Source organism: Nuphar pumila, chromosome 2 (assembly GCF_984573655.1).
Source record: "Nuphar pumila chromosome 2, dmNupPumi1.hap1.1, whole genome shotgun sequence".
In the NCBI taxonomy this organism is placed as follows: domain Eukaryota; kingdom Viridiplantae; phylum Streptophyta; class Magnoliopsida; order Nymphaeales; family Nymphaeaceae; genus Nuphar; species Nuphar pumila.
Window position 1 is genome coordinate 69121275 of NC_143250.1, and position 22418 is coordinate 69143692.

General features: G+C 39.1%; 3 protein-coding genes across 3 annotated transcripts; 1 reads left to right on the plus strand and 2 right to left on the minus strand.

Moving 5' to 3' along the window:
* Positions 1 to 1053: 1053 nt before the first annotated feature.
* On the minus strand, positions 1054 to 12957 carry LOC149845698 (uncharacterized). The gene is made up of 7 exons (XM_089995925.1): positions 12737 to 12957; positions 11711 to 11839; positions 11565 to 11604; positions 2835 to 2910; positions 2105 to 2305; positions 1787 to 1999; positions 1054 to 1707 (listed from the first exon to the last, which is right to left on the minus strand). The coding sequence occupies exons 1-7, from the start codon at positions 12777 to 12779 to the stop codon at positions 1339 to 1341; spliced, it is 1071 nt and encodes a 356-aa protein (XP_089852051.1). The 5' UTR covers positions 12780 to 12957; the 3' UTR covers positions 1054 to 1338.
* A 1012-nt stretch (positions 12958 to 13969) lies between these two features.
* LOC149845699 (uncharacterized) lies at positions 13970 to 18656 on the minus strand. Its single transcript, XM_089997706.1, has 2 exons — positions 18534 to 18656; positions 13970 to 15243 (listed from the first exon to the last, which is right to left on the minus strand). Exon 2 carries the CDS (start codon positions 15201 to 15203, stop codon positions 14199 to 14201), a length of 1005 nt encoding a protein of 334 aa, XP_089853832.1. The 5' UTR covers positions 15204 to 15243; positions 18534 to 18656; the 3' UTR covers positions 13970 to 14198.
* Positions 18657 to 19996: 1340 nt separating this feature from the next.
* LOC149845700 (peroxisomal membrane protein 11-4-like) lies at positions 19997 to 20947 on the plus strand. Its single transcript, XM_089997708.1, has one exon. It carries the CDS (start codon positions 20011 to 20013, stop codon positions 20707 to 20709), a length of 699 nt encoding a protein of 232 aa, XP_089853834.1. The 5' UTR covers positions 19997 to 20010; the 3' UTR covers positions 20710 to 20947.
* The last annotated feature ends 1471 nt before the right edge of the window (positions 20948 to 22418 follow it).

Here is a 22418-nt window from a genome sequence, read left to right on the forward strand (position 1 = left end):
CGAGAAGGAAACAGCTCAGATAGCCAGCAAGAAAAACAACAGGACCAACCATCCCTGTTTCTTAAATGGCAGCCAATTTGCAGTAATAGAAAAGGCATTTACAAGGGCTTTCAACTCTTTGCTCGACCTAGTGATAATAAAATGCACCAACGAACAGAATCCTGAACAGCTAGAGGACATTGATTGAACAAGATACCAACCATTATCCATACATCTCGTGCCCTTCCACCTTCAGATCGCTCCATCAAAACCGATCTCACGACCACAACGTTTACTGATCGACCAATGGCATGCTAGTCTGATACGTCTCTTGGATCTCCACGAGCTTTGACTAAAAACACCAATATTATACATATAACAAACTAACTGCAAAAGTAACTTCCATTTTACCTTTATCGGTCCATAGTTTAGCCATGGAGCTACGCCTTCCACCATGGATCCAGTCTGCCATTGATGCTAAATCCAGTTTGGCTAACAAGGTGGAAGCCATGATCACCATATTAATTGTCCAGCTCTGAAGCTGGTTAGTAATAGGCATATTTAGGGAAGTCTCTAGGAGGGGAAGCCCATCAAGAAAGCCCGTTCCTGGGCAGGTCCTTCGTCATAAAAGAGAAAAAAGGCATGTTTTTGTGTGGATGGGGCCGAAGAAGAAACAACAAGCATTTCCATGTGTGCATAAAACCACAGAAAATGTGCAATGATAGAAGTTATTTTCTATCACCCGTAACAGAGGAGAAAACCACAACCGAAGAAAAACAAAACATTTTTTGCAAAACAAGTAATTCCAGTTTAAGAAATTTCTAGAAAACAATGACCAAATCTCTTTTTGATGAACAAAGATGTCCAAAAGAAAGTAGTTGGTCTTAGGTTAGAAATTTGATTAATCATGGCCATTTTCAATAGAGCAGTCCTGCAAACAGAGAGCTGAAACTAGAAACCTTCCATGCTTTAGAATCACTTGAAGCTACTACCGTCCAAACACATTTCATCATCTTCTGTGCATCACCATCCCTCATGCAAAAAATCTTTCTGCCATCTAATTAAAACACCATAAAGCTGAAACCCAAAATGATGCGGGGAAATCTTTTCATGTGAAATTCTGGGCAATTACAAAAAATAAAAGAACAAAGGTAACAAACTGATTTACCTACCTCAGACTTTCTTCTAAAAATTGATATATCAAGATGACGCGATCTCAACAGAGCTGTTGTATAGCAGAGAATTTTTACCCATAACAGTTAAGAAGTCACTGGAAAAGAAATGGAGGAAGAAAAGAAATATCTACCTCTCTTTTCTTTGCTTTTTCTTTTTTTCAATAAGCCACCTATTCCACACATACTAGTATAACCGACCTGGACTTCTTGACGACCTCCTACGGCTATGTCTATATGGTGAACGAGATCTGCTCTTCCGGTTTCTCTCCCTTGACAATTCTATGCTCCCATTACGCTCACGAGCCCTGTCTCTGCCCCAATCCCGACCAGCTTTGTGATGGTTATGCTTCCAATCTGATTCCCTCCCGCCATCCCTGCTCCCTCTGCCACTCCATTCTCGTGACCTTTCCCTTTCACGATCCTTGTACCTTTCTCGCTCTGTTACATCACTTTCTCTCTTTTTATTCTCACTTTCCTTGTCCTTCAGCTGCCTTCTCTCTTCTGCTTCCTTCTCTTTAGCCAAACTCTCCTCCCTCACCTTTTCTTTTGCAGCCTTTTCAACATAAAGTGAGATGAATTGGAATGCAAACAGAAAATTGAGTCACCAAAAGATGAAGGACTTGAACATTTACCTTGTATTCACTAATAAAATCACGTATCATGCCATACCCTATATGCTGCTTGCCAGTTATATGTGACTGGGTCCTCTCAGCAGCATCATTAGCTACTAAAAAAGAGCCGCATATATCGCAAAGTGCCATCTTTTTCTCTTGTGTAAGGGTCAATGCTTTGTCATTCAATGTTTGTTGTGTCAAAAGTGTCTTCTCAGCATTCAACATATCCACCTGGAACATGAAGGAACAATTCTAAATCATATGATGTTAAAAGAAAAAGTTTAAATATATGATACCATCAAGTAGAAAAACCTTAAGAAATGGCACTGACAAAACCTTTCTCATGAGCGCCTCAGCCTCATCAACTTTGCCAGCTTCACCAAGAGATTCGACTTGCTCAAGTAGCTTTTTTATCTTATCCTCCAGCAGAGAGAGCTGCTCAGACTTCTCAGGTGGAATAGGAGGTGCAGGTGGAACTTCCGCTTCTTGGGTTAGACGTTCACGGCCTCTCCTAACCTTCCTGTCCAAGTCCAATACCTACATAAAATGATTGTACATAAACCAAAGCCGCCAAAATGAGTAAATGTCAGACAAAGCACAACCAAGTATCCAAAATCAGCACACACACGGGAAAGGGGGACCGTCCAACCAAAGGAAGGTACAAACCATCCAAAGTTACAAACCACTTTTGAAAAATAATTTTAAAAGTGCTTTGGCAAATATGACCACACGGATGCGATCTCCATGGTCAAAACATAAGAACCGGCTCTTGTAGCAAATTTTTTCGATACGCAGGATTTTATAATGTGCTAAGGTTTGAAAATTTTAAGGTTTTCTTGATCATAAAATCCAATTTATGAATAAAAAAAGTTCGTAATAAGAGTCAGTTCTTAGGTTTTTTATCATGATCACGTTCGTGTGGTTGGATTTGCCAAAAAATACTTGTATGGTTTTTAAAAGTGGTCTGGATGGTTTGTACTTCCTTTGGTTGGACGGTCCCCTTTCCCTATATATATATATATATATATATATATATATATATATATACAGAGAGAGAGAGAGTCACCAGTTTCTCACAAAACTGTGCAAGTTCTGCTTCAAATCTTGGCACGTACATGTCATGCCTTGGTGATTTCTCGAAGCTGAAACCATGAATAAAAGAAAATTATCATGAAAGCTTACATAGCTGTGGATAATAAAAGCAGCATGCTTCATCTAAAAAGCAATAACGACAGGTCTGAAATTTCAATCATGAAGTGAAGCTCATATCATATCGTTCAGAGAGACCATAGCATCATATCACCCAAAGCCTTTCCACATGGACCACATCACTATGATAGTGGGACTACCAGCCTGATACACGACCCTTCAATTTAGACCTTATTTTTGAGGAACAGGAACAATACTTGGTAAACCATAAACAGTTTCTTCAAGCTGCAGAAAAGACTGACAAGGAAGATTGACTGTACAACCAAATGAGAAAATTAATAAATGAAATGAGCACAGAGACAATAAAACAACTTAAAATCTTATAAGGCTTAGTTAGTGCCACAAACTAAACTCTTTGCACTTTTCAACTTGTGTTGGATATGGTACCAGACACCTGAGACACTTGCAAAACAGATGCTGCTATGGCTTATTTGCCTATACATCAACTCTCCCCATTCTTTTCAGTTGACATTGCACTCAAAGTCAACATGATATGGTGAAGGTCCTGGGCATCGGAGAGAAGAAGAATCACGGACAAACCTATGTCCTACCCTGTCGACATTGTCTCCCCAACTTGGTTCTTTATTTTGCCATCATTTGCTGTTTTGTTTTGTATATTTATTACTGACATGATGTTCATGAATCTAGACCTTTCTTCTTGGTCCGTATCATGCCTTGTTTTGCACTGCATATCCACGGTTGCTGTGCAATTTTCAACATGGTTTGGGTTTCTGATTTTTAAGCACATCATAAAATAAAAGTACTATGAAAGAGAAGAAAAAGCATGAGATCAGTTTTATGTGAATATAAAGTCCAGGATCATTCACCACAACATGACTCACCAAATGAAGCAACAAAAACATAACACATGACAAAAAAAGAAGGAAAAATCATATAGATGTACCATGTGCTCTATGTGGTGGACATGGATGTATCAGATGCAGAGAACAACAACAAACAACAACAACTACGCCTTCATCCCAAAAACAATTGGGGTCGGCGATATGAACCAACAAAGAAAATCATTCTGGGTCTTCCACATGAATCCTTCTCCTCCATTCATTTCTATCCAATGTCATGTCCTCGGTGAGGTTCAAAGCATTCATATCCTTTCCTATCACCTCCATCCATGTCTTCCTAGGCCTACCCCGACCTCTTTTAACTAATATATTTTCCCATTTCTCCATCCTTCTAACTGGAGCATCATTACGCCTTCGTCGAATATGTCCAAACCACCGTAAGCGATTCTCTCTCATCTCATTTTCAATGGGTGCAACGCCTACCTTCTTACGTATCTCCTCGTTCCGAATCTTATCTTTTATTGTATTTCCACACATCCATCTCAGCACACGCATCTCAGCTACACTCATTTTTTGAATATGATGTCTCTTGGCAGCCCAACATTCCGTACCATATAGTAAAGCGAGCCTAATAGTCGTCCTATAAAACTTTCCCTTCAACCGCAATGGCATTCTACGATCGCACAACACTCCAGTTGCACTCTTCCATTTCATCCACCCAACCTTTATCCTATGATTTACATCTCCATCAATTTCTCCATACTTTTGAATGATAGATCACAAATATTTGAAAGAATCATCCACCGGTATTTCTTGCTCACCAAGCTTCACTACACTCCCATCTCTATTTCGTTGCTTACTAAATCGACATTCCATGTATTCTGTCTTACTCTTACTCAACTTAAAACCTCTTGCTTCCAATGTCTGTCTCCATAATTCTAACTTAGCATTAACCCCAGCTCTAGACTCATCAATCAAAACAATATCATCAGCAAACAACATACACCACGGCACATTTTCTTGAATTGATCTCGTAAGCTCATCCATCACTATAGCAAATAGGAAAGGGCTTAAAGTAGATCCTTGATGTAACCCAACCGCTATAGGAAAATTGGTTGTCACCCCTCCACAAGTGCGGACATTGGTTACTACTCCTTCATACATATCTTTAATTATACTAATGTACTTGAGAGAAACATCTTTCTTCATCATTGTCCACCAAAGAACGTCCCTCGGTACTCTATCGTAAGCCTTCTCCAAATCAATAAAAACCATATGCAAAACTTTGTTCCTCTCTCTATTTCTCTCAATAAGTTGTCTAAGAAGATGTATAGCTTCCATAGTAGATCTTCCAGACATAAAACCAAATTGATTCTCCGATATCATGACAACCTTCCTCAACCTAGACTCAATCACCCTCTCCCAAAGTTTCATAGTATGACTCATGAGTTTTATACCACGATAGTTTGTGCAATCTTGCATATCACCCTTATTCTTATATAGAGGCACCAAAGTACTCTTCCTCCACTCATTAGGCATCTTATTTGTCCGCCAAATCTTGTTAAAAAGATTTGTCAACCATTTTAAACCTTTCTCTCCCAAACATTTCCAAGCCTCGATAGGTATACCATCTGGGCCAACTGCCCTTCTTGATTTCATTTTCTTCAAAGCCTCTGCAATTTCTTTCTTTTGAATCTTGCGCATGAAGTCACGATTCATCTCATGAAAATGAATGGAAAAGTCTCCAAGATCCTGAGCATGACTTTCATTAAATAGCTTATCAAAATAATCTTTCCATCTCTCCTTAATCTCCTCATCTTTGACTAAAACCCTTTGTGTTTCATCTTTGATACATCTAACCATACCCAGATCCCTCGATTTTCTATCTCTCATTTTTGCAATCCTATAAATATCCTTCTCACCCTCTTTGGTATCCAACTTGTCATAAACCTCCTTATATACCTTATCCCTCGCGTTCCGAACTACTTTTTTAGCTTCCTTCTTTGCTATCATATACTTCTCCAAATTCTCATTATCACGACTTTTACTTAGATTTCTATAACACTCTCTTTTAACCTTAATAGCTAATTTGACATCCTCGTTCCACCACGATGTATCCTTAACTAGCGGTGCACCGCCTTTAGACTCACCCAATACCTCCTTAGCCACCTTTCTCATGCCACTCGCTATCTTATTCCACATAGATTCTGAATCCTCCTCGAGACACCAATCAACTTCCTTAACTAGCCGCTCTACAAACATTCCTTGTTTAGCTCCTTTCAGTGCCCACCACTTAATTCTATGATCTATCCCTTTTGCGGCATTGTCTAATTCTAAGATCTAAAATTAAGACTCTATGTTGTGTAGCTACACTTTCTCCCGGTATAACCTTACAATCGATGCAACAACCCCTATCTCTCTCTCTAAGTAGGAAAAAATCTATCTGACTCGTATTAACCCCACTTTTAAATGTTACTAGGTGAGACTCCCTCTTCCTAAACCAAGTGTTTGCTAAGATCATATCATAGGACAAACCAAAATCTAAAATCTTTTCTCCACTATCGTTTCTTTCTCCTATACCATAGCCTCCATGGATACTCTCAAATCCATCCCTACTAATGCCTACATGCCCATTAAGGTCACCGCCGATGAAAAGCCTTTCTCCATAAGATATCCCTTGTACTACTCCATCTAAATCTTCCCAAAATTGACGCTTAGTGGAATCATCTAAACCAACTTGAGGTGCATAAACACTAATAATATTAATAATATCCGTACCTAATACTAATTTAATAAGTAAAATCCTATCACCCTTCCTACGGACCTCAACTACATTATCTATAAACTCACGACTCATAACAATCCCTACTCCATTCCTATTCCTATTTATTCTTGTATACCAAATCTTATATCCCCAAGGTTCTATCACTTTTGCTTTCTCACCTACCCATTTGGTCTCTTGTAGACATAAAATATCAATCTTTCTCCTACACATAAAATCTACTAACTCTACCAACTTACCAGTTAAAGACCCTATGTTCCAAGTGGCTAACCTAATTTTATGGTCTTGGACTAACTTCTTTACCCCCACCCGTCCAACAAAGTGAGGGAACCCTTGCCTATTTGACACCACACCCGGGCGCCGGTGTGACGCGTCGCTTCCGGGCGACGACCTAGCAACCCTTGCCCATTTATCACTGCCTCCGGGCCTATAGAGTACAACGCGTCGCTCAGTAGGGAACGCCCCAACGAAATTCTCATATTGGTTCATATTCATAGGGTATGACTAAGTTTTTATGCTGGCTGTCACAGGCCTACCGCAACCCTCCTCCTTTATCCGGGCTTGGGACCGGCAGTGTATAACTAAACAGTTATACACAGGCGGAGTAATGTATTGCCAAGTAATGTATTGCCACATGTTATGTGAAAAATACTTGTTTGTCCTAGCAGCTATACACATAGTTAGAATTTTGTGATAACAAATAACTTTCAATATAATTTTCTTCATGAATATGGAGATGTGTGTGTGTCTTATGTGTTCTTGTGTTGGCAAAAGTACATCTGTTTGCATATTAAACTATCAATGCTTGTCAGATAAGAAATTGACATAATAAAACCTATGATGCACAGAACTCCATCCTAAGCAGGTTTCCTCATAGTTTTCATGCACATGTACATCCATATGTACAAGTGAATGAAGGCAGACATGCACAAGTATGGGAAGCTTAATGCTTGCCAACTCTTTTTTGTTTACCAAATTCTCAATCTATCTTTTTGTTTTTTATCATTTGTATGTCACAAGTGAAGAATGTTAGATGAGAGAAGGGGTGGGGTGGGGGGTGGCTTGAAGAGTAGGTCGAGATGTGGCAACCTGTTACCAGTTATAGAACTGTAGTAGCAATTATCGTCTTGTAACCATAGTAATTCTCTGTCTTCATCCATGATCACCCAAGCATGTGTGTAGAGGGACAGAGAGATGTGAAGATAGATGAGATCACTCTTCTTTTTCTTTTAAGAATATGTGAACTTCATACTAGTTAAAAATTAATATTACAACAATGTTTATCAATCATTACTATAGCAATTTCCATGAGTCTATCAGAGCCAGAGAGATTTGGACACAAATGTATAAAACCAACTGAAATGTGTGTGTGTGCTGCACATGAGAATAAATTAAGTTTTTTGATGAAAATAAAATAAAAAGTAATGGCTGACAAATACAAATGAGAGGCTGATTTTTTAGTTTACTTATAACAAACAGAGTTCAGGTTCCTTTCCATGAATGGCAACCGAGCCTGGTCCTGTTTGAAACAAAGCCTGTCGATTATATCATTTAGGAAGACCAATCTGAGCTATTCCTTATGCCAACACAAACACATTTAACATCTGGGCCCACCATCACTCAAAAGGCATAATGCAATATGTATGAACCACGAATTAGTCCTCTTATGATATCTTGCAATGAATATCTTGTCACAACTTCCGCAAAGATGGGATGCCTTCAAAGGGACTTATTGCAGTTCACATGTTTCAAACAACCAAGATATGTTCTCAGGCAACAATTATTAATACTCATCCACAAATTTTTTTCATAATTTGTTATCAAATGGATCATGGAGGGCTTATCTTTGATGGTATCATTTAAGCATTTACCTAGAAGGTGGTGAGAATAGGTGATTGGTTGATAGCTACCAGATTTGGGTTTGTATGTGGTGTAAACCAATGTGAAGTTAACAGAAGTCAAGAGAAGCAATGGAAGCTGGAGCCAGGTATCTCACAAATTTCACTTTTTAATGAAAGAAAATGACAAATAACAAGCAATACTTCCATTAATATCATTGACCTAATTTTTGTACACAGAGTAACTTTGATTTGATGACCAGAATTCATGATCTCAGAATTCACCTAATCCTGTGGATGACTAGAAGAGTTCTTATACATACAGCAAAAATAACAATACAAAGCTCTGTATCACATAACACTCAGCCAGCACTTTTTTAGCACCTTACTGGCATCAACAATGCCAAAAATCAGTGGGAGTTGCATCTTCCAGCAATAATGAGCTTATTCCCGAAAAATTCAACTAATGTCATGCTCAGAAATGGATTTTGGAGCAACTGTTTTTCCCAAGTACCCTTGTCAATAAAGGGAACTTAGGCCTTCGCTAGTATGCTTGCATGCACGTTAACCCTTACCTTTTATTTAAAAGTAGCCACGTTGAACTGAATGAACTTACTAAAACACCCTTAAAAGCGGTTGTATTTTTTAAAATGCATAATCACTTTTACATGAGCTGGAAGATTTTGAAGTTCCCAACTTACATCGTGTGTCTTTGCGCGCGCGCGAGAGAGAGAGAGAGAAAGAGAGAGAGAGAGAGTTACCATGAGCCGAACAAGTCGGGAGTCAAGCAATAATTGAGTTGAGTCATGAATAATTGGGTCTTCAAACCATGCCATGATTCATCCAATCTATATCCAAATCAGATCCAGCTAAGTCCAACCAGATCCAGTTAAATTCAGCACTAATTTTTGTCAGAGTTATATTTACCATAATCCAACCCTTACATATTGGGGTTCCAACTAGGCCTAACCTGGTTCTATCTATCAGAGAAAACTGAGCGCAAGAGTATGGGCATGTAAAACATTATATTTCCTGGTGCAAGGGCATGGAACTCAGGCACAAGGTTTGCAGCTTATGACACACAAGTAACAGCCAAAATAGAGAATCCAGTCACAATTGTATGGAAGTGTCTTGTGCATACCTTGTGCTGAATGATCTAGAGCATGCTCAATTGCCGCTCATTTATGGAACAACAGAAACCAAAGCAAGATAAATGCTACTGCTTGTACTGTTAAACGTTTGTAAAATAAAAGCAAATGGAACCTAGAGCATGCTCAATTGACACTTATGGAACAATAGAAACCAAAATAAGATAAGTCCGCTGATTGTTGGACTGTTAAAAGTTTGTAAAATGAAAGAAAAAAGGAAAAGTTGGGAGGAAGAAAAAGATGATGAATCATAGCTGCTAGAATAGGAAGCAAAGACAGGAAGGGGAAGGTGGACGGAAGTGAGGTGGAGAATTGTTTTGTGATGACTGACGAGAGAGAGGTGAATTAGAACAAAAAATCACTTAACGCATGGATATCATAATTTATAAGTTATAACCCATTTTAAGACATCCTATATCACATTATCTAAAAGAGCACATGAACACAATGCAACATTCAAAAAACACTAACTATGTAGGCAATATTCGGAACATGAATGGCATAAAATGGCCATAGTAAGATTACTTTGTATGTCAAGGTATTAGAATTTCTTCATAAAAATTTATACAACAGTTCACATGTATTCTGCAATCTCCATTAACGCATACAAATAAATGCCATAAGATATGGATGATCCATTACTGTAATTAAAAGAAAAAAAATACATGTTAATTGCTTCAAGAATCTTAATTTGCCAATCTTAGTAATAACAATTCTTGAGGAATCAAGAATCCCCAGAAGAGGAATCAAGACACCTTCCTACTCATCTTGGAAGCAGGCGGTTTTCCCTCTTCACAACCGAGATACCAGGGAAGAAGGATTTCCACTCCACCTATGTGATTCAGTAACTACATGACGAATCCGCAGATCAACATCAGGTTGTGTACTTGACAGTGTAGACTATTACTAGAAATATACTGTTTTAATTCCATGTTAGCTATAGAAGACGGTCACCAATATTGCCGATATTTTGAAAATATCTTGATATCATCAGTATTTCAAGGTCGCCCGATATTTTCCTAAGGTTTTCAAATTATCGCGATATTTTCCTGAGATATTCCGAGATTTTCAGAAATATATCTTTTTTATATTTCAAGTTTTTTTTGTTTCTTTCATATTTTAAAAACTTTTATAATTTTTTCTTTATATTTTTGCAAGAAAAATATTACAAAACCTATTATTTATCTTTTCTCCAATTTTAAAACTTCCTATATCTTCCTGAGATTTTTCTGAAAAAAAACTTCTTGGAGAAAACTTTCGAGAAAAACCTTGCCAAGAATGATATTGGTGACTTGATAGGAGAAAGCTGAGACATGGTAAATCATCTCAAGTATCTCAGCATCTCAGTCAAGAGAAAGAATGGCTGCTTTAGCTAATATCATCAGGAATATTACTCATTTAGTCTTGGCCTTGGTCTAGCATGCAAGATCATGAGCATATTACAATGCAATAAATATTTTTTTCTGATGATAAACCCTGTGATTGAAATCTTTAGGAGACGCATCCCTCTTCCCTATAAGGATCTCACCGGAAGGCTAAAGATCAGTTACCTCAATGAAAACCTGAAACAGCCAGAACTCCAAAGTTCTTATTTAGCACGCCGGTAACTCATATTAAGTTCCTTCCTACACAAACATGTAAATAATGTAGAAGCTATCTCCACGAAATTCTTGGAAGAAAAAATAATTAAGATAGATACAAGCACCAAACATGCACAATATGCACTAATCATATGGTAATCCCAATCTTTAAAAGGGTACGGACATCTTACCCCAGAGGGTAAACTTAAACAACATCCCAAGAAATGTAAACTTCCATGAATAGTTTCTAAATTCTTTACAATCGTTCAATGTGACAGTAAAAGGGCAAAGCTGCTTTTTCAATAAACAATATTTTTGTAATCTATTAAGCTTGCAGTAAACCATTGAACGTGAGGACATCATAATCTATGTTAATCACAACGATATTAAGTAACATATTCAAGGATGAATGAAAGAACACATTGAACACTGTAACTACCTCTCTTTCAACTTTGGATCATGAATTCTAGGGCATGGACCTACACCAAAAAAAAGAGCATTAGGGAAAACAACATATTTCTTGCATTTGAAGATATCATTGAGAAATTTTGAAAAGTTAACGTGTCCATCCAAATTTAAACCTACCAAGATCACTTTTTGTATTGAAAAATAAGTCATGCGGGCAGAATCGAACCATATAAGAACCACAAACTTCTCTATCATCCCAGCATATCTCCTTGAACCCCTTCTTTTCTTCTTCTGTAAGGTTGCGAGCTACACAAGAATACAAAGAAATAAATAACCAACAAGAATAAGGATGAAATGGAATTGCACGACAAGCATCCGAAAAGAAAAGAAAAAAAAAGACCCTACGCTATTTTTCGAGAAATTTAAAGAGTAAGTCACGAATGACTGCTGAAACTGAACATAGTAACCCTGCCCAACTTGTCCAATCTGCAACATGAGAAATGATATACCCATGGCACCATAACCAGGAAATAACCCAAGCCTCGGTCTGAATTTGCATAAAACAAGTTCCGTGATATTCCACCATGGATATGGTACTTCTTGCTTTAAAGGGAAATAAAATAGGATCCAAACCTCATTTATAGCCGGGTTCGGGAAAAAATAACAGGCAACTAACTGGTATAGCTGGACTGCACTGTGGGATCAAGGCCTGTTGGCTATGGGACCTAAGGACGTTTCTAAGTTCCGTTCGTCGAGACACAGCTAAGCCAGAATACAAGAAACCATGGATCTAATCAAGTCTTCAAATCATAAAAAACAGAACTCCTTTCACCACACAGAATGTAGGTATTGGGCAGATAAATTAATCAATGAAAATATACAATCTAGAATAACTACTTCTTTCAACCGACCAAAATTTACAAAACAAAGCATGTAATTAGCTAAACTAATCCTATAGACGTGGTTGCTTCCATCACCAAACAAAAAGAAAAAGTAGGAAATGAAGTAATCACGTATTCAAACTCTAAAGAAAGAAAAGATCATGACCAAAACATAAGAGACAACGTCATCGAACCAAAAATCCATCAAGTAACACGAAATCAGAATTATTAAAAAAAAAAGCGAGAGGAATTAGGGTTTCCAATCGCAAAATTGCAGCAAAAGAACCCGTAGGTGGTACGAACGAGAGAAGAGGGGAATTACCAGCACCCATCAACTCATCCAGCAAGGCTCTCTGAGCGTCCATGACTACCAACAATCGATAATTGCTCGATCGAGACTCAGAAATACGACCCGAAAAAGAGAAGAGGGAAGAAGAATCCCACGATTTCAGTTCGATCTGAGGGTCTAGGGTTTCAAGAAGATGACGAGAGAGAGAGAGAGAGAGAGAGTACACGCAAAGAACACGAAGAAAGGAAAGAAAGTAAAATGAGAGGGGGAGAAGGAAAAACCTAGATTTTGTTTCGTTTCATCACTCCACTGTTGCTATTTTGGATCCGGAGCACGGGTCCATACACACAGTTGGATCAGGATGGGTCTGACCCGAATCCAGATCCATGATATGAATCGGTCAAGAACTTCACTGGGTCGTGCTTGGCTTGGTAGAATCTTGAAAAGGACTAACCTAGTCAAATGGGACTCTGTTTATGGCAGATTTCTTGGTCAAGGGCACGGGTTTCACTGGGAGCGGCTTACATGTGCTTGACTCAACCCGGTGAGTCGGACTAGATGTTTTTGCAGCAATGCGGGTCGGATTTATTTCTTGTGGGGATGCCAAAAGTCCGACTTGGAGTCAGAAAGTAGGCTCTGATGAGTTAGTGGGTGTGCGGGTCTAGTTCAGTGTCTGGACTATTTGTTTCAACTGGATTAGGATTGAGGTGTTGATTAACCATGCCTGAATCTAGCCAGAGAACATACAGGCAATAGGGCTGGTAACGAGCTGAACAAGGCTTGGACTTGGCTCGTTTACCAGTGGACCGAGCTCATTACTCGGCTAGTGTTCATATTTAGCCAAACCGAACTCAAGCTTGGCCCGTCCCTCAACAGGGCGAGCCAAACATAATCTGGCTTGTGTAAAAATTTTCATATTATTTATACATGGAATATATACAGTTTTTATATATGATATTAAACTTAATAGTTGATATTTTTCGCATCATTCTCTTTATATGTTTGACTGAAATATTTTATCACACATAATTTTGTTTATCTATATGAGTTGACCCAAGCCAAGCCAAGCCGAGCTGAACACCTATGTCCGGGCTCGACTTGTTTAAGCTAAACGAGCTGCTCGTGGCTTGGCTCGCCAGCTGTGTATCGAGCTGAATCGAGCCCAGTCACAAGATGTTTGGTTCATTTACTAGTCCTCTCTCTCTCTCTCTCTCTCTCTCTCTCTCAGATATCCTGTCAAGTTTTAGCAGTGGGTAGAAGTATGGATTATGCAGAACCTTTGTGCTTCATGTTATATAATGAATTATGCCCTTTCCACTATATACACTTTATTACATCTGAAGATGCACATAAAAGAGACGTTATTAAAATCTGGCACAAAATGTAATTGACGAATAACTATCCTATCTAATTTTATTGGTATTACAGACACTCCATGATTAAAGCTGATGCTCCCCACTGCTTAGCATATATGAAAACATTGACCACCAGCCCATTAGTCAGTGTTGAGGGATTGATCAAGAGTTGGATCGGCGCGAGCATTGAATCCTGCAAACCATGAAACTCTCATGAGCTGAATTCCCAGGATCAGAATCCACCATGACACCAGACCTCTGATGCTCTCCACCGCCCAAGCTGGTGCTCCCACCTCGCCCGCTAACCTCAATCCTCTCATTAGCTGCAGCACCCTGTAGGCCTCATACACAACTGGAACGATGAGCCACACAGGTGATCGCCAGTGCCATGTCAGCATCTCGGTCAACATTTGCATGGACAAGAGTAGAAGATAGGGGCCAAACAGAACAGCAAATGAAAGAAATGGCAACTGTGGCTGCAGAATGCTCCTGCAAGAGGCCAGGAGTATCATGAAGGGAATGACAAGACCTGCCAAGCTTGCACCTGTATTCCAGAACCTGTAATTCCAAGGAATTCGATGGTTGGATGACTGTGATAGGTCCATGGATTCACTCTTTGTATTTGATCTAGCACAAGCATCTGCCATAAGTAGAAATAAGGTGGTGCCAATATTAAAAATGCAGTCTAGTCCGACTAAAGAGAGGAGACCAGAGATGTTGCAGCCGAGGAATACTGAAGATAAAGGCAGCCATAAGGTGGGAACAATGCCAGTCACAAGCAGAACAGAAGGGCCCAAAAGCCACATGGGCCATTTCAGAGGTTGTAGAGTTTTTGCTTGATTAATTATGGAGTTTTCATTCTCAGGGATGCTTGTTGTGCTTGCTTCTTGGACATCCAAGGATTCAAAGATGTTACTCCCCTTTACGATGCCATCAACATCACTGGTAGGAGAATAGGGAAGGGGTGAGGGCTCCCAAGCAGACAATTGCGAGCAAAACAGATGAGAATGCTTGCGGACAAGGGGTAAAGTCTTCAAATCATGTGATGGTTTTGGAAAATGAGATCTTGAGCTTGGCACCCGCAGCTGCAAAGAGACATTCATTACAAGGTGTGGAGGCCTGAATAGAAAGATTGCCTTCTCCATTTCTTAAAAAGGTTCAACCTATTCGCAGAAATCAACTTCTCTGCAACACAAGTGACAATTAGGAAGTAACAATCGTTAACTGTGGCAAAAAGGGAATTAACGAAAACAAAAACAAAAGCAGCAGGAATATTGCACAATTTGGTATTCAGACTTCATAACTAGAACAAAGTATCGTTATTCAAAATATAGAAGGAATAACATTGACATGAAAATAGTGGTATCATTCTAAAGATGAAGCTAAAATCAGTAGTGAAGGATTTCGAATCAGAAAACAGTTAAAAAGCTATGTCACATGGGTGCGGGTACGGGTACGGGTGCGGAGCAATTTCAAAAATTTTGGACATGGCTATATATATATATATGTATATAACAATAATAAGATTGTAAATTTTAAAGCAATAAGTTGACCGGTCAAAGTTGACAAAATATATATATAACAATAATAACAATAAATATATATATATAACAATAAAAAATAGACTCGGTCAAAGTTGACCGAGTCCAAAATGTGGACGGACTCAGCCCTGGTGCGTTGACCGAGTCCGACACTTAGTTGACCGTGTCCGAAGCCGCACCCGTGTCGGGCGTGTCGATGCGGGTGCGTCGACCTTTTAGCTGAGTCCGTGTGACTTAGTTAAAAAGTCTTATTATCAGAGATCAAACGTCTAATGGTAACATAGAAGCACTCATGAATGCTGAAGAACACAAACAAAGCCGCATAATCTGCAAGGCAAATAAAACACAATAAAGTTGGACATCACCAGCAGGTGACTGTATAGAAATAACTTGTGACCCTCACTAGACCAGGCAAGTCACTAAAATAATGGATTTTTGATCAGGAATGAAATTGCGACACAACAAACCAATCCCTGTATTTTATAACTACCCACTAGTCCTCCATGCAATGGCTTCCCTCACAACAACATGCAAGAAGCGGGGGTTACCACAATGACAAAGTGTTACTGTTGACTAGGTAGTCACTTCAAACAAGCTAGGTGGTGTGCCTCTGAAGCTGGACCAGGATATCTATTACCATTTGGCTTGCTGGATTAGCTTTTTGAAAGATCAATCTTGTCTTTCCACCCATTGATTTTAATATTTGTCATACCACTTCTTGATTCTAGCAAGCAATATAAAATGGATCGCCTCAACCATGTCTAGAGTATTTGCAATATCTGCTGGAACAAGATCAAGGAATCAGCTACCACCTGCAACTTTCAATCCTCATCTTCCTCTACTTGCAAACCCCATGCAGGTTTTACAGAAAACAACTTTGCTGCTACAGGAAATAAAAGTATCTACAATAAAATTTTCAAGATATCATCTGGTGATTTAAAAACAAAAAAAGAAATTTACAGTTTTCCTGATCATATCTGAGATAATACCATATTGTGAAACCCTAGCAAGAAGCAGTTTCTCCACACACTACCAAATATTGTGCAGTCAATACTCAACTGAACCATCAGATTTAGTCAAATTCACACTGTCTAACTTTCTTTAAATTATTGTAATTGCATCCAACTGGACGCTTGGTACAATCAAAGCCTCCAGCCTTGGGCTCGGATGCTCTTTTGATCAACAAACTACATTTGATGGCTTTAAAGAAACAAAAAAGTTCACACTTCACACCATGTACAGCCAAAATCCCTATTTTTCGCAATGATTCTTCCTACTTCATCTTCTCGCCTTATAAGAAACTTTGACAATGATTTACTTATGCAGCTTAACCTTCAATCTTATCTTACTATAGTTTGTCGTATGCCTTATCTCTTAATTTTATAATAGTGCCATCTATATTATATCTTCAATTGTTTTAGTGGGGACAATTCAGATATTTGTGAAGTTTGTTCCACCATATAAATTTCACATGAATAGATCTACATAAAGTACAAATACAGGAACTTAGCAGCCTAGTCCACCTACTGATACAAAATTATGAATGCCTTTTCCAGTGCCCATGTATTTTCCTTTTATGGTTTAAAACTTTAAATAAATGATTTGTTTGCTTCAGCTTTCCAAATCCCACCATCATAACTGCTAAGAGGTGGCAACATAAATTATAGTCACCTTGTATACTTTCATTCATTTCTTTTCACTATTTGCTTAACACCAAGGTTCTACAAAAGGTGAAGAAAATTTTTCTGCTATTATGGATTTCCCTAAGGATTCTGTTCCATAAGTCTTGCCAAGACATGGAATTTTCTAGGAGCACAGACATGCATGAAGCGGGTATATACGCCCTCCGCTGATGTGGAGTCAAAAGATATGCAGGAGGTCTGCTTGTCAAATAACCAAAAAAAAAAATCCCCTTCGTTGCTGCATGTATCAGTACGCAGCTACTGGATTGATTATGCTGACTCCAACCATTATTCAATCTACTACAACATCCCCACACACCATAAACTCAATTTTAATTGGGATATAAGTATTTTTAGCATGTCTGCCACTTTCTTCTTCAGTATTGAATCTATAAATTGAATTGAAGTGTAAAAATGTGGTGTATCTGATTCTATTACAGATTATCCAATTATCCATGGGTATGTTTATGGTTTAGAATTTGAAAAATAACTAAATACTTTGATTTCTCCTTTTAAGTTGTTCAAGCATGGGATCAAACCAAATACCACTTGCTTTTGGATCATCAAGTCCAATCCTCAGACACAACAAAATCAACACAAGAAAGGATTGCACCATCAAATGTTATTCTAGGAATCGACATGAAAGCAAGCAAATACTCAACATGTGCACCATGAAAATCACTCTGTCATAGCCACAAGAAAGTACGCACCCCCAACACTGAAGATTACAACCCTCATCATCAGACTTGACCAGCCAAATCTTCCAACTTCACACAGATATGCGATATGAACGAATTCGTCAACTCACCACCAACCATATTAAAGCCATCAACTTGCCCTACTGAAAGACTAGAACCTTGAAAATTTCTAAAAAATTGATCACTTGTACTGCGCCCCCCCCACCCACCAAAGACATAAACCTCAAATGTTTAGATGAATATACATCACCAAATTCACAAAGAAAAGTAACAAAACCATCCAAAAGACTGGTTGAATCTTTCAACATACAGAAAAGGAGGCAATCAATCTCGGGCACAAATTAGAGAAAAGGGATACAGGAATCAACATAATTGAACATCAATACATCGATTAGAATAAAGAGAGGCGGAAAACCCAAGTGGGTGTTCTGATATGAAGCCAACCAAAGCAGATTCAAAGCGATTTTAAGAAACAAGGTCTGTGATTTGATACTAATACGGTGATACCCATCAACCATCTGCGTAAGAATGAAGAGAAACGAGTCGTGGCTAACCTTTCTCATGGCTGATAATCGGTAATCGGCAGATACTCTGCTCCCGCACGGCAATAGGAAGCAAGCGATTCCCCGCTGAACGAGTAGCTCGAATCTTTGGAAATTCTTGGTGCGGAAGATCACGCACGCATGTATCGCAGTTTTCACCTAACCACGCAACAAGACTGGGCCATAAGTTGGCCCAGGCTAGGTCTGGGTCCGTCCATACCCACGCCAACCAAAAACCTTCGTCACTCACTCTACACCCAACCTAGAGACAGAGGACTTGAGCAAATAAATGGGTTCAAACCTTGTTTTAATTTCGTTCTATTTGGTTCTTAAAAGATCGTATAAACGGGTTACCAATCTTAGTGACAAAAATCCGCAATATTTTGAAGATATTGCTAAAAAGTGACGACATTGTAGTGGCCAAAATGTCATGATAATTTTAGAAATATTGTGACATTATAATTAAAGTGAAATTACCATGATTTCAACATGATATTATGTGTATTCTTTAAAAAATATGATATTTATGTTTATATCAGTTATATCATGAGGCAAAGGTTTATTTGATTTGTTCTATATTAATTGTAGTTATTTCTTTAACACATTTTTTTCATAATTTTTAATTTTACTTATTTTCTTTGTATTCATGGGACTTTTGGCACCCTAGGAAGGGGCAGTCAAGATGCGAAGAAGAAAACCCATTTCACTCTTTCTGCTAATTACTTATCTGACAACAAGGGTAATAAGAATGATCACGGCAACAATTCAGAAGGATTCAGAGGTCAAAAAGGGAAAATTTTCAACAATAATAAGCCTTCCCAATCCAATCCTCATCAGCGAAAAAAAGACCAAAAAAAACCAAAGCGCAAGGACTGGAGTCCCGACCGTGAATTCACCCTTTTGGAATAGACACTCGAGGAAGTTCTGGAATATATGCTCACAAAGAATATGATCCGTCTGCCAAAAGTTGTCGATCCTCCAGTAATCTTGGGCAAATTCAAGAAACAGTTCTGCAAGTTTCACCGAGCAGTGGGGCATGACACAGAGCACTGCTTCGTTCTAAAAAATATGTGAGCCACATTGAGCAGTACAAGTCCATTCAAGTCAAATTGAACACTGGAACCTTGGTCAGACTCCATAAACTTGATTGAGTTTCATCCCATGAGCCTTTCCTTGTTGACAACTCTATACTGGGCTCAAGTAGACCAAGCCTAATTAGAGCACCTTGATGGATCCAAGTTGACCAAGTCTAATGAGAGCACATTGATGGACCCCCCTAATGTGTGGGAAATGTAGAACCATCCACTTAGCCAGTTTTGTCTCTCTTCTAGACCAGAACAAACTGGTGGGTCCCTATAGGATAATGCAACAATTCAATCCAAAAGAAATTGCTTGGTGGCCATGAGTTGAATTTCCATGCTCGCTATCTATCTGCACTCTCTTCACCTTCACATACTCTCTTCAGTTTAGGAGGACTCAAACACTCTCTATGGATGACACTCTAGACAATCTGGTTGTCTTCCTAGCAAAGAGGGATGGCATAGACAAGCTGGTCAAGACCTTCCAATATGTTTCCAAGCTTGTGCATTGGCACATAGAAGCCTCTCACCCCACCATAGCCCAGAGAGCCAAACAATGGGAGCTTGCATCCGGACTAAGTCGCAAGGCCTTCCGAAGCGGTCGGTTCCTCACCGGCTTCAACACTCTCCGAAGAAACCCTGGCTCCACGCCAACTTTCCAGTTGCTTGCGGTCTTCGCCAATGCCGGTGAGATGGTCTACTTCTTCTTTGACCACCTTTTATGGCTCTCTAGAGTAGGGGTTCTGGACCCTGGTGTTGCCAGGAGGATGAGCTTCATATCTGCCTTTGGTGAATCTCTAGGCTATGTTTTCTTCATCATATCCGACTCCATTATCATAAGAAATGGCCTTATTGCTCAGAAAAAACTCCTCCATGCACGCATGTCCAGTGCTGATTCATCGCTGGCAGACAAAGAGGTTACGGAGAAGGTGAGGAAGATCAAGGGTGATAGGATAATGAGGTTAATGGCTGTGGCTGCCAATCTTGCTGATTTAGTCATAGGATTGGCTGACATAGAGCCCAATCCCTTCTGCAACCATGCAGTGACTTTAGGTATAAGTGGGCTCGTCTCTGCTTGGGCTGGCTGGTATAGAAACTGGCCATCTTGAATTAATCTCCCTCCATGACATAATTTTATATAGCAAAGTTCTGATAGTATAAAGAAATTAATCAGTTTGATCTCAATTGAAATATAAATTTTATTTATGTTTTCACATAAACACTACCTTTGTAGTCAATGCTGGAACAGCACATTCAACGTGAAGCTTAGCATCAAGTGCTAATATATGATTTTAAGTGACTAAAAAAATAAAGTGCTAATATACATATAAGTGAGAGTTATATAAAGGAGGTTTGCATGGTCTCTAGTGACTTTGGTATAAAATATATGATTTTAGTAAGGTGTACTTCATAAAGACCACAAAAGATATGTATAAAAAAAAAGTTTGAACGGTTTTCTATAATTAACTTTGATATAAAATATGTGATTTTACTAAGGTATTTATAATTTTACAAGAAAAAACATGTGTTGATGCTGAGAGTGGACGCGCCACTGCAACCAAGTCACCCACCCTCCCTCTAAGGAGGGTTGTGGCTACGTGGGAATGAACTTCTATTACTTTCAACGCATGCGACGAAGCCCTTGAGAGGCTTACTGATTCTCTGAAACGTAGCCTATGCCTCGTAATCCCTGAGATCAGCAAGGAGAACAACGGATCTAACATTGAACGAAGTTCTCCATGCCTCATATGGCAGATCTGACCATAATTCACATGCCAAAAGAAGTTTGAGTAGGGCCAAGAATTCCGGCTACCGCTATGGTCAACGCCTAAGTGGAGCACCGAGCGGCATAGGGCATCCTTGGCCGTGCTCAGCTCTCGTACCATACCATGGGAATGCTGGGGGTAGGAAATGAGAGAGAGACGGCAAATCTAAGAAATCAATTCTCCTGATATTTGAATCCAGGTCACCACATGTTGGGCCTTGAATCCAACACCAAACAACTAATCCAATAAACCAAAGCCAAATAACTAAATGACTTAAAGACCAAAAGAAAACGGCTCAAGGCTATGGGCATCCATGGCCTTGCCGTCCGAGCCCGCCGCGCCTAGGTCATGCACGAGTGTGAAGCGCCTTGGGCCTTATTCAGGTCGTTGAGCCAACTGGTCCATGGTCTTTTGAGCAGGGGCAGAAGCAAAAAGAGATGGCTCTTAGGACTCTTTTTAGGACACAGCCTCGTTTTGGTGGGGCCGGCATGATCGACTGATGAAGTGGTGCACTGAGGCTAAGAGCCTATAGTTGTGTTGGTGGGCATTCTCACCCTCCCCACAGACCATTTTATAGCAAGTTTATGGCGCAGAACTGAAAGAATAATTTACAATAAAGCTCCCAACTTATCAGTTACTTACAAAAAACCCACCTAACATTTGTGTTTTTCCATGCAGCTGCTTACTTTATCTAGATGCGTTTCAGATACCCACTTAAGGCTAAACGTCTTGTCTTAATAAATTTTACTCACGGTACGTTACCATATGGTCTTTTGCAATGTTGTCAGTATTGGTGTGTATCGGCCTTCACTCCTGAATCAGTTATTTTTTAATAAATATAAAAATACTGAAAATTATTTTTAATATTATTTTGATAGCTTTAACTTGTGTCACGTTCTGATTGACACGTAATATTTTTTAATTATTTTTTGGCCATTTCAGACCGTTTCGCTTATGCCGATTCACCTGAATCGTTGGCCAAACGATATGGGTTCCCATGCTAACAACATTGCTCTTTTGTGAAACAAATCAAGAATAAGAGGGTTTTAGTT

Coding starts and splice junctions, on each gene's coding strand:
- LOC149845698 (XM_089995925.1), bottom strand. CDS start 12,779: ATGGACGCTCAGAGAGCCTTGCTGGATGAGTTGATGGGTGCTG. Junction 2,911..11,564: donor GATCCAAAGTTGAAAGAGAG/GTAGTTACAGTG, acceptor TCATGGTTTCAG/CTTCGAGAAATCACCAAGGC. Junction 1,708..1,786: donor ATTTTATTAGTGAATACAAG/GTAAATGTTCAA, acceptor TATGTTGAAAAG/GCTGCAAAAGAAAAGGTGAG.
- LOC149845699 (XM_089997706.1), bottom strand. CDS start 15,203: ATGGAGAAGGCAATCTTTCTATTCAGGCCTCCACACCTTGTAATGAAT.
- LOC149845700 (XM_089997708.1), top strand. CDS start 20,011: ATGGATGACACTCTAGACAATCTGGTTGTCTTCCTAGCAAAGAGGGAT.